The 11,532-nt window shown below is 29.6% G+C and overlaps 1 protein-coding gene across 2 annotated transcripts; it reads right to left on the bottom strand.

Moving 5' to 3' along the window:
- Positions 1-396: 396 nt before the first annotated feature.
- Positions 397-4,250, bottom strand: LOC109788018 (MAP kinase kinase kinase, putative (DUF1644)). Of its 2 annotated transcripts, XM_083071367.1 has the most exons (3): positions 3,997-4,250; positions 3,097-3,269; positions 397-1,765 (listed from the first exon to the last, which is right to left on the bottom strand). In XM_083071367.1, exon 3 carries the CDS (start codon positions 1,691-1,693, stop codon positions 782-784), a length of 912 nt encoding a protein of 303 aa, XP_082927493.1. In that variant the 5' UTR covers positions 1,694-1,765; positions 3,097-3,269; positions 3,997-4,250; the 3' UTR covers positions 397-781. The 2 variants fall into 2 exon arrangements, with proteins under 2 accessions (XP_082927493.1, XP_020202228.1); XM_020346639.3 differs by lacking the exon at positions 3,097-3,269.
- Positions 4,251-11,532: the final 7,282 nt, after the last annotated feature.

Raw genomic sequence — 11,532 nt, 5'->3', positions numbered from 1 at the left:
CTCTTTTTAAATTTGAATGTATAAAAAAAAATCTTGAGCTTTTATCCTATATAAAAAATCTATAAAATTCTACAAAATTAACAAAGTCTCGTAAAATTCATTAAAATATTAACTTAAAAGTCTTGCAAAATCTATTAAAATCTTAATTAAAAATCTTGCAGAATCTTACAAAATCTTAAAAGTCATAAAAATCTTAAAAATTATTTTAAAATCCACGATTCTTTTAAGTAAAAAGTCATTTAAAATCTTAATCCAATATACTTCCCTAAATAACGTGTTAACAAAAATTCAACACTCGGAGTCAAACGATCTCGTCCCTTTTATTTATACCAAAAAAAAAATCATCATAAATCTCACTTTATAATTTAAATAAAAAATAAAAAAAAAAATAAAAAATAAAAAGCAGACAAACTCAAATTCTCTTCAAATACTCTAGCAGGCGGCAGGCCAGCCATTGAACAATACAATCTTCTTCCAGCTCAAACTTATGAGCCAGGTTATACACACCATACCTCACTGTTTTTCCTCTCTCTTTTTACCTCACATGTATAGCAAGAAGCAATATGATGAGCTAATAAAAAACAAAAGAACTAGCACAGCAGTAAATTTTATTTCAAGCTCAATCGTTCAGAATCCTTGGGAATGAAGGCAGAAATATTAAATATACTGATAAACAATTAATAACCAGCATGTATTAATGAGCATCTGGAAAGGTAGAAGGGCTTGAGAGGAGCGCGAGTTTGATCAACGATAATTTAAATTGACCCGTTAACATTGCATGTCATGGCGGAGGTGTCATTCGTCTCCGGACACGGCGCGGTCTACTGTCAGAGCCTCCATCTGAGGATTCATTTGCATCATCAGATCCAGATTGTCCTTCATAATTTTCCCCCCAGAGTGTTGAGGGTCTTCTTATTCGCATTTGGAGTGTGGTACCCCTGGATACGGATGCAGGTTGAAGAATGAGGAAAAACACAGCCAGCAGACCACCATCATCAATGGGATCATCTACCCCAAATGATGTTTGCAGTGTGCTAAGGAGGTCACCGAGATCCCTCTGGCGCTCCAACCTCCTCCAGTTACGCTGACGCTCTGGATCTACTGCAGATGGGCGTTCAAGAGGATGTTCAAGCCTTGCATGCTTTCTAAGATCTGTGTATGTACCACTGAAGTTGCAAGTCTCACATGAACAGCTCCTCGATTTTTCATTCATGAAATGACGAGCTGCCTCCACTACTTTCCACTCTTTTATTTGCCCTCTACATAGAGGGCATACTAATTTCGATTTTGCATCATTCTCACAGGATAAGGCTTGCATTGTAACCAAACCTTCACTTCTGTCTTCTGGCACATCAATTCTACTTTCAACAGTGTTTGAAATCTGACCTTCTACTTGAGGAATGGTTGACGAGGTGTCTGTAAATGACTTGCAGAATTGATCGAGACAGTTTGAGTGGCGATAGCTAGTGTTACACATGTAAGGGCGGCATCCCTTATCATGGGATGAACATATGAGGAGAACTGCATTGTGAGGGTGCTCCATGCACACTGGACACCTAGCTTCTTCCCATTCTTTAACATTTTCCTCTGCCTCTTTAGGAGCAGATCTTCCAACACGACTAGAGCTGCTTGGGTAAGGTGATACTCTGCAACTATCATGTGACACAGACCTATCTCTTCTCTCCTTTGGCATTTTGAATTGTTAATATTTTTAAAATACACAAAGACTCCACCACCCAGGGGAACAATTGAAGCAACTAGAAACCTACGTACAGATAGCATCAACATGAACAAAACTGAATTGGACATCAATACAAATTTCAGCAAAAACTTATAGCGCACACATCAGATATTGGTGCGAGAAAAATAGATCAGTAAGGAAACATTCATGAGTAAAACAACAGAACCTAAAATACTTTTAGCAGGCCATGCATAATCATTCTACAGAGACAAATTTCATTTCCAAAATGTGTAAATCTTGTATGTAGGAAGTAGGAACAGTTATCATTAAGGTAACTAAATGAGAGAAGTTAGTTTATGAAAAACATATTAAGCAGACAAGACCTTCAAAATACATGCACTAAATGTTGCACCAATGTAACCTTTTGCTTGAATGCTAAAGAATGGTTCCATAGCTAACAATATCCTTCCTTCATATTTCTCCATTATTATCATGATCCAAATCTAGTATCTGTGACAAGCCAAGATTAGAGATATCTTCCTGATTCCAAAGCTTATCAATTCCTCCCAATTTACAAGTCACTTTCTCAAAACTTGATAATAACCTTCGTGATTAATAACTTTTCAAAAACAAAATTCCTTCATATCAAAGTTTATAGAAATTCAAAACAAAAATGGTTAACAAAATTAATTAATCTTTTATAAATAAAAGTGCAATGATATAACATTCTTCACATCCCTAATAGAAGAGTGAACCAACAACATCTCATTGAGGTCACCCCAAAATACACACATACATGCATGTAAACATTGTTTTCAATTTGTTTCATATTTTCAGATATTTGTACAAGAAACAGAAGGGGGAAAAAAAGTTGTTTTCTTGTACAAAATTTTTAAACAGGAAATCGGAAACAAATTGAAAAAAGGTGGCATTTTATTAGTGAAAATAGAAAAAGAAACAGGAAATAAAACACAAGTAAACAGGACCTAATGAATTTGTTCACCCATGCGCAGTGGCTTAAATACAAATACTATGTGCATATAAGCTATTATTCATTTTCTCACTACGGTAAAGCAGATTGTGCTAATTTTATTCTCGGTTTTCAGCAACGGGCAGGTGTTCTAACATAGAACCCATAAAAATTGCATTCAAACAAATCCCAGACAATTACAGGTCATGTATTCAACATATCACATTTCAACAATTTCATATCATATTTCTTCACTTTGTTACTACACCATCAAAGCTTAGCAAATACACCATTCTCAATATAAATTGAATAAAATAACAAGTTAATTTTACATCATAGACTACAGCATGCAAGTTTTAAAATATCACAAGAATCATTTCACGAGAATTAACACATTCTAAGATCTGTAAATTTCAAATTATAGCATTAAAATTGAAAACCTTACTTGGCTACTCCTCTTTTATCCACAAATGGGATTGACTCACAATGAAATAATTTACAAAATTTGCCACAAGAAACTAGATTTTCTTGGCTTTCCAACAAGCTAAGGATTACACATAATGGAATTTGATCCTTCAAAGTAGATTGATCTATATCAAAATTCAGCATGACTATGAGCTGCATTAAAAAATTCTGAATTAACTGACTAAAACAATAACTTATTATTTCATGAAATAACAGGGAATCTTATAGTCATCAAAGCATTATGAAAATTTCCAGAATCAAACTTCTGTTTGTAAGTTTTCAAACAACTTTGGTTCCACTGCAAAATCATTTGCATAACTTGAGTTATGCTCTTTTAAAGTAGGTTGCCTCATGTCAAAACTTAGAACAGACAATCATGTTTTTCGAATGAATTTTGAAAAAATTCAGTTAGATACTTTTAAACAAAATTTGTTTAACAAAAAACCAATTCTTGTAGCTCAAATTGTCCTCATTTTACAGCAGAAAATTTTGCCTAGAGCTATTCCAGCTTTAAACAGATGCATAGATCGATATGGATTTAAAGCTTGCAGTGTCTACTATCATAATCCACACTTAAACATCAAATTATCTCATAATTTGAGGGCTGAGCTTTTGTCAACCACTTTGCCTATGAAATTCTCCAACTTTCTCAAGTCTTCAAATTTCTCCAAACCCCTTAACGCCTCTAATTGCAAAACTAAATAACTCAATCCAATAGCTTATTTACCCCAGAAGACACAAGATTTCTCCCTGAGAAACACGATTCCCCTTCAAAACCCTAGTTTACCAAAACCAAACCCATAGAAGCAGTTCAACGAATCCAACTCTAAAAATTAAGAGATAAAGCAGAAAATTGAAGTTCAAACTCTAAATCCCTGACCTCTTGGATCTTCCAAGTCAAATCCGGAAAAAATGGATGTGCTGAAACCCTGAAACTTTTGATACCGTTGAGTTACTCTCGTTCTCCTCTTCAATTTGTTCAACTGAGATGAACGCAAAGGAGATCTCGATCTTGCTCTTTTTCTTTTGTCTTTTTCTTTATTTTTTCCCCTTTTTCATTTCTTCCTCTCCTTCCTCTTTTTTTCTCTGTCTTTGCTAATTGCCTCTGCAGTTCCACGTTGGAAACCCTGTGAACGCTGTTCTTATATCACTTTTATTATTTACTTTCTTGGGCCTTTACTTCACCAAATTCCATATAACCTTCTTTTTCTTCAACGTTTTCATTTCTCTTTTCACTTTTATATATATATATATATAAACATTATAAATCTTCCTACCATATTTTTTTATTTAATTACTAATCCTTACATAGTATGTACTACATATCTCGTCATTTTTTAATATATTTTTACTAATATTTTAACATGTGGAATGGATAAAATAGATGTTTTATTTTATATAATTATAATTTATAATAAATAATTTATTTAATTATATAATTATATTATAATTAAAATTCATAATAAAAAATATGTTTGGATATATAAATTATATTTTAAATTTATTATAAATGATCTATATTGTAATATATAGATATTTTTTATTATTGATAATTTAAAATCAAAATTTAATGAAAATTAAAATATATATAATAAAAAAAGGTAAATTAAAAAAGTGAAAAATTGAGAAAAAAAATAATGTAAAAATATTCTAGTTGAAAAAAGTTAAACAAGTTATTGTGAAAAAATAATTCTTATAAACTCTTTAGTATAAAGAGCTTGTTGAGTTTGTTTGAAAAAGATATTTAAGGGACTTTCTTTCACTAACTTATAAACTAGTTTTCCAAAAATAAACTTATTTGATAATAAAGTTTATTTTAGAAATTTATAGGTAATTTTCTTAAGTTAATTGAAGTAAAGTTAATTGAAGTAGTTTATCTTCGTTTCTATTTATAAAATTTAATTTAGAACAATTATTTATTTCTTTATATAAAACTTAGTTCATAGTATTTTATATATTAATTATTTTCATATTAAGATACTCCTAATTAAAACATAAAGTCTATTTAAATACAAGTAATAAATATTTTTTAGAGTTCTCAAAAAGAGTACTTTTCAATAAAGAAGTTTTTAAAAACACTTATAAGTTTGTATCAAGACAAGTTCATGTTCTTTTAATTTGATAGAATACATTAATTAAACTCTTTAAAAGACATGCATTACTATTGGTTATAAGAGTAAGCAAGAGTAGCTTTAAAAAATATATATAAATAAAATAAATTTATTGTTATCAATTAGATAAATTATTTTTCTTAATCTTGATAAATTAAGTATTTGGGTCCTCATGATGCTAGTAACATATTTCTCTTAACACACTTACTCTCATTGATTATATTTTATTGAAAACTACAAAATCATAAGCAAATTATTATATAAGATGTGAAACCCATCAAATTTTATGTTTTTTAAAATTTTTGATCATTCACAGTTAGTGTCTTTACAAAAGTGTGTTAGAGAATATGTTATTAATGTTTTTCTTAAGTCTTATAATAGAAAGAAAAATAATATTCTCTTTATTCTCTATTACTACCTTCACTCCTTTTTAATTGTTGATTTTTTAGGAAAAATTTGTTTCTATTTATATGTCATTTTCAAAATTCAAGACTACATTACTTATTGTTTTGGCAATTATACACTTACACCTTACTTAACTTTTAACTAATATGTATTTATTACTAAACAAAAATAAATGAGCATATACTAGGAAACATCAAAATCATTGTATGAAAAATAGAAATTTTATTATGTTTTTTGGTTTATGTATAACAACCTTAAATGACAGTTAAAAAAATGGAGGTAGTATAAGAAAATAAATTAATTTTACACATATTAAAAAAATTAGTTATCTATATTAAATTTCATTATTTTTATAATATTTTTTTTTAAATTATCCTTATTGTAATAAAAAAGAATAGTGCAACAAAAAGTTCATGTATTAAATAAAAAATATCATTAAATAAGATTAAAAAAATAGTAAAAATTTATTTATATTTAAAAATAAAAAATGTGTGTATTTAACGGGCAAGTAGCTTATAAGCTCTTAGTTTTTTTTATTTTCATTAATTTATTTAAAATATTTTTGTACCCTCTTTAATTTAGAAATCATTTTGCGTACATCTTATTATTTCTCATTATCAAATAAATAATTATATTATTTTACAATAATTGACTAACTTATCAATTAATAATATTAAATAATTTAAATTTAATTAATTAATTTATAAACTTCCAGCTTTTATCTTATAACTTATAAGTTTTTTTACTAGTTTATAAACTAATTTTACCATATACACAATATTATATTATTCTAATTTACATGTAGAGAGACATTTAAATATTAAATACCATTTAATAGTATTATTATATGGTAAATATTGAATATTTTTAAAATAATTTTATATCTTAAATGTTAAATATTACTTAATATTTTCTTTATAAAGCATAAAAAAATATTTGTACGAGTTTTTTTGTTGTTGTAAAGATAGGAAATATTACAAAGATGGTCGCAATGAAGATTGAACCTAGGTTTTCATGCTTCTAATTACCCTAACCCCTCCCCACTCAACCATTAGGCTAACCCTAGTGGTTATATTTGTACGAGTATGTATCATTATTCAAACAAAAGGTTAAATACCTCTTTTGGTCCTTTACAATATTTTTTTGTTTCAATTTAGTCCCACTTTAATTTTTTGTCTCAATTTGGTCTCCAATAACTTAAATTAGTGCAATTTGGGACTTCTGTCCAAATGATTTAGACGGAGTTAACTGTTGGCCACGTGACATCTATGTGGATGTCACGTGGATGCGCACGTGGACACCAAAATTCTGGGAAAAACCTGAAATCAGAACAACCCGTTCTAAAACCAGAACTGCTCATTCTGAACCCAGAATGGCCCGTTCTGAACCTAGAACGGGCCGTTCTGCTTTTAGACGGGGTCGTTCTGCTTTAGAATGGGTCGTTCTGCTTTTATAACGGGTCGTTCTGAATTCAGAACGGCCCGTTCCAGAACGCCATGCTTTTTATTGTATTTTTTTTATTATATCTATATTAATAAATATATAATAAATAAAAAATACAATAAATTAATATTGATTTATGAATAAAACTAAAAAAATTCAAATAAGATAAGACCTTCCAAAAAAAAATTTTGATTTGAATTTATCCAGTTCAAAATTTTGACTAAAATGTCGCAATGTATTTCAAAAATTGAAAATAAAATTCAGGGTTTAGGGGTACCTCCTTAAGAACAGGTTGTTATTGTTGGGGTACATCGTCAATGACTTCAAGGAAAAATACTGTTTCGTTTTATCCTTGACTGTATAGTGTCAATTTGGTAGTAAGTGGTTCATTCCAGTTTGACTAACAATGAAATAAAACTTGTTACCATTGTCCTTAGTGATACACTGCATCATCGTTAATGATATATTGTATAGCCCAAATGTTTAGCAATTGAAGTTATTAATCCTCATTAACAATATTACCAAATCTAGTGTTTGAAATGTTTTGTATTTTAGTTTTTTTGCGCATGAAATTCTGAACCAGAACGACCCGTTCTGAAACCAGAATGGCCCGTTCTAGTTACACTGTTGGTGTGTTAATTTTGGACTTGGAACGACCCGTTCCATGTGCAAATTTTACACACCAATAGTGTAACCAGAACGTGCCGTTCTGGTTCCAGGTGTATTCAAATATTTTTGGATCCACCTACGTGACATCCACGTGGCCACCAGTTAACTCCGTTTAAATCATTTAGATGGAAGTCCCAAATTGGAACAATTTAAATTATTAGGGACCAAATTGAGACCTAAAATTAAAGTGGAACTAAATTGAAACAAAAAAATATTGTAAAGAACCAAAAGAGGTATTTAACCCAAACAAAAAATATAAAACTAATATTTATTAGTAATAGGAAATAAATTAATATGTACATAATCATATACTACAACTTTCATTATAAAAAATTGCATTCTAGTATGTGAGAGCTTCTCTCTTCACTCTCTTGTACTCAATCTCAATCCACAATATGGAACCATCAAGTAAAAGTAAGAATTTTGTTGCTTGTTACAAAACGATATTTTGGAACGCGAGTCTATTGAGCGAAACGTGTATAGAAACATGTTTTTAATAAGATATTCTCAACCAACAAGTTTATAGTTGGATTTAGATTTGTCTTAGTTCTTAAATTTGAATTTTATGAATTCAAAAAAAATATATTAATTGTTGTTAAATTTGTTTTTTTGATAATTAATTATCACAAAATTATGGATAATTCGAACCAATGATATAAATAGTAAGTTATCAATAACTTTTCATTATTTTTCCTTTGAAATTTGAATATTTATTTATATAACATTGTGTGAATTTTAATTTATGGACAATTATATGGTACATAACATTAATGTTTTATAACTTTTAAGGTTAAAGGTTCTTTGAGAGTTATATATTGTCTTAAGGTAGTTTAGTTTGGATCATAATGATCAAGTTTATGAAATAGTATATAAGGTTTTTTTTTTTTAAAACGCAAACCTCATAAATTCATATATTGAGAAAGGTTGGAGAGAAGTTAGGGAAGTAAGCTCTAGAGGCAAAGAAAATCCTACTTCTTTTGATTTTTTTGGAGCCTTGTAGGACTCATCCTTAGCTAAGCAACAATAGTAGATAGTTTGATTCGGAGCTTGGAAGTCGAAAATCCGTAGCTAAGAGTTGTGCGGATTTGCAAGTTCTTCTTACTTCTTCCTTGTTTCTTCTTGTTTTCGGGCGATTCAAGGTTAGAGAAGTTTGTTAATTGAATTTTGTTTGTTGTAGAATTGTGGTTTGCAGCCTAAAATCATTATTCATAGTTGTAGTAGTTTGAAATCACAAGATGATGATGTTTGCTGAAAGTGTTGTTCTTGAAGTTATTTTGGAAGATTTAGTGATTTTGAGTTTAGTGGTTGCATATTGTAGTTTGCATTTGAATCATGTCATGCATGTTGCCTATATATTGAATGTTGAGTTGCATCCTAGATTTGATGAGTTATTTGCAAGTTTTGAGCCAAATTGGTGATTCTACTATGTACAATAATCATCATCACGTCAAGTGTGCCTTCATGGTGTTGAACGTGGTTCAAGTTAAGGGTTCTTTGCCTTAATCACTTTGAGCACAAGATTGGTAGTGTCAGGTGTAGATCAACGAGGAGCTCTCTGACTTAGTCATGCCAAACATGGAATGATAGGCATCAGGTGTAATTACTCGAGAAACTCTTTGACTTGGTGACGCCAGGTCCTAAGATGAGTTGTATCAGACATGATCAAAACAAAAACTCTCTGCTTGGACAACACTATATGCCAATTTAGTAGCATCGAGCATGAGTCAGGCAAAGACTCTTTGCCTAAATGAGGCCAAACATAGGTTTATCTACATTAGGCATTATTAACTTAGAGCTTTTTTGCCTCATCCACATCAAGCGCAAGTGGATTGGTATTGGGCGTGAACGAGCCCGAGGCTCTTTACCTAAATGATTCCAAGTGAGGTAAAGATGGCGTTGGGCATGGTTTGCTAAAATAAAAATTAATTTTTTTAGTTGTCTAACTATTAAAGTATGATGATTCATTTGTATAAATGATGTTGTATGATTATAGTTCATTATGCATTGATATAGGATGATGTATGATGATGTTTAAAGTTACTTTAGTTGTATGTTGCTTATGGATGAGAATTGATTAAGTTAATTAAGTTGCAAGATATATGTTGTTTTAATTTGTATGTAGTAATTTGATGAAAGTTGTTAAGTTGTATAATCATGTGGTGATGAGATACATGTCTTAGTTAAGATACATAAAAACTAGAGAAGAGTAAAAATGTTTTGAAAATTAAAATATTTCATTGTGTGGATATAAGTTGTAATGCTCCAAGAGCTTAGAGTTGAAAATCCTTTAGTAAGTTATCTTTTGAATGTGCACTTGTTTTTAAGTTTTCTCCTCTAAATTTTATGTTGAAACAATATGGAGGCCAAGTCGAGTCATACTAATTATAAAGCGACCAAAATGTTGATCCGTATGAGGCAAGGTCGAGCCATATATGTAAAGTGACCAATTGCTTAAAGTATGAAGTCAAAGGGTAAAATCCTTAATTGATTACTAGAAAGGTGCATAGTATTTGGAGGATAGTCGACAAACTAATTTCATATGAGACTTAGATATGCGTGTTAAGGTCGTGATAGGCTTATACTCAAGTTGTTCTACCTTGACAGTGGTACTATAATTTCCTAGTTTGAGTAGTGAAACCTGAGAAATCACTTTAAATTGTTTAACAAGTAATTCGAGATGCCTAATAACATATCTACCTGATCTAGTTGCAATAGGTCAGTTGTAGTGATTCGATAGGGTCTAACTACTTAAATTGTTCACTTACGTTGTAAGAGATCTTTGTAGGTTGATATGTGTGATGACGTGCTAGTTGTTTAATGTGGTTCACATTGATAATGTTGTTTGTGTTGTAAGTTGTTGCATTATTCTCATGTTGTTGACAAGTTGAAAAGTTGTTAAGTTATGTTGTGTTGAGTTGTATGTGGTGATTGAAAGTTTTAAGTTGTATATGTTGATTAAATGTTGTAATTGTTGATGATAAGTTTAGGTCGTGCTATGAATTAACTCTATGTTGCTTAAGTTGAATGTGTTGTATAAGTTGTACATTTATGTTGTTGTATTGATTTTTTCACAAAATTACCCTTTTTTGTTGTGGTTGGACTGTAATAATCATATTTGATATGAAAGCAACTCATGATTAACTTTGTGGCTTGGATATTGGTGGATGGTTATGCTAGAAGTGACCTATTTTGTGTATACTGTTCTGATGCAGTATTTGTTGTATAAAGACGTTGACCGATGATAGGATTGTTTTGTTCAGTTTTGTATATTACATGTATATTATATATGTATAGGATATGCATATAACTCCTTAAGGAACTTTATGTTTTTAGTTATATTGGCAGGAATTATTTTACGTTTTTTGTACCTAATTTATATTTGTTGCATGAATGTCCAAGTGATTATTGCATGAGAACCCTAATATAATTGAGTAGTTTATGTTTTTTATTGTGTAATTATTGTGTTATATTAAATATAATAATTTATTTTGTCATTACAATTTCACGCACAACCTTCCTAATTAGTAAAAACAATCTTTTTTATTTTAAATTATTCTATTTTTATATACTTGATACTTTTAGTGATTTATTTCATTTATTTTTCTCAATTTATATTTGATTAATAGCGAAAGACTTATTTCTCAAAATAATTTTTATTTTTTTTAATTGCTTATTTCTTTAAATTTATTCTCTTTTTGTCTTTATCACTAAATTATTATTATTAAAAAAATAGTCAACTACTAAAAATAACTGTATTTCTTATTTAAAATTCAATATAGTTGAATATA

Source organism: Cajanus cajan, chromosome 3, assembly GCF_000230855.2.
Source record: "Cajanus cajan strain Asha chromosome 3, NIPB_CcT2T_4, whole genome shotgun sequence".
Taxonomy (NCBI): domain Eukaryota; kingdom Viridiplantae; phylum Streptophyta; class Magnoliopsida; order Fabales; family Fabaceae; genus Cajanus; species Cajanus cajan.
The sequence above is the reverse complement of the archived record's forward strand: the minus strand, read 5'-3'. Positions and strand labels throughout refer to the sequence as shown.

Excerpts from the sequence above, each read along its gene's own strand:
- LOC109788018 (XM_083071367.1), bottom strand. The coding sequence starts at position 1,693 with ATGCCAAAGGAGAGAAGAGATAGGTCTGTGTCACATGATAGTTGCAGA.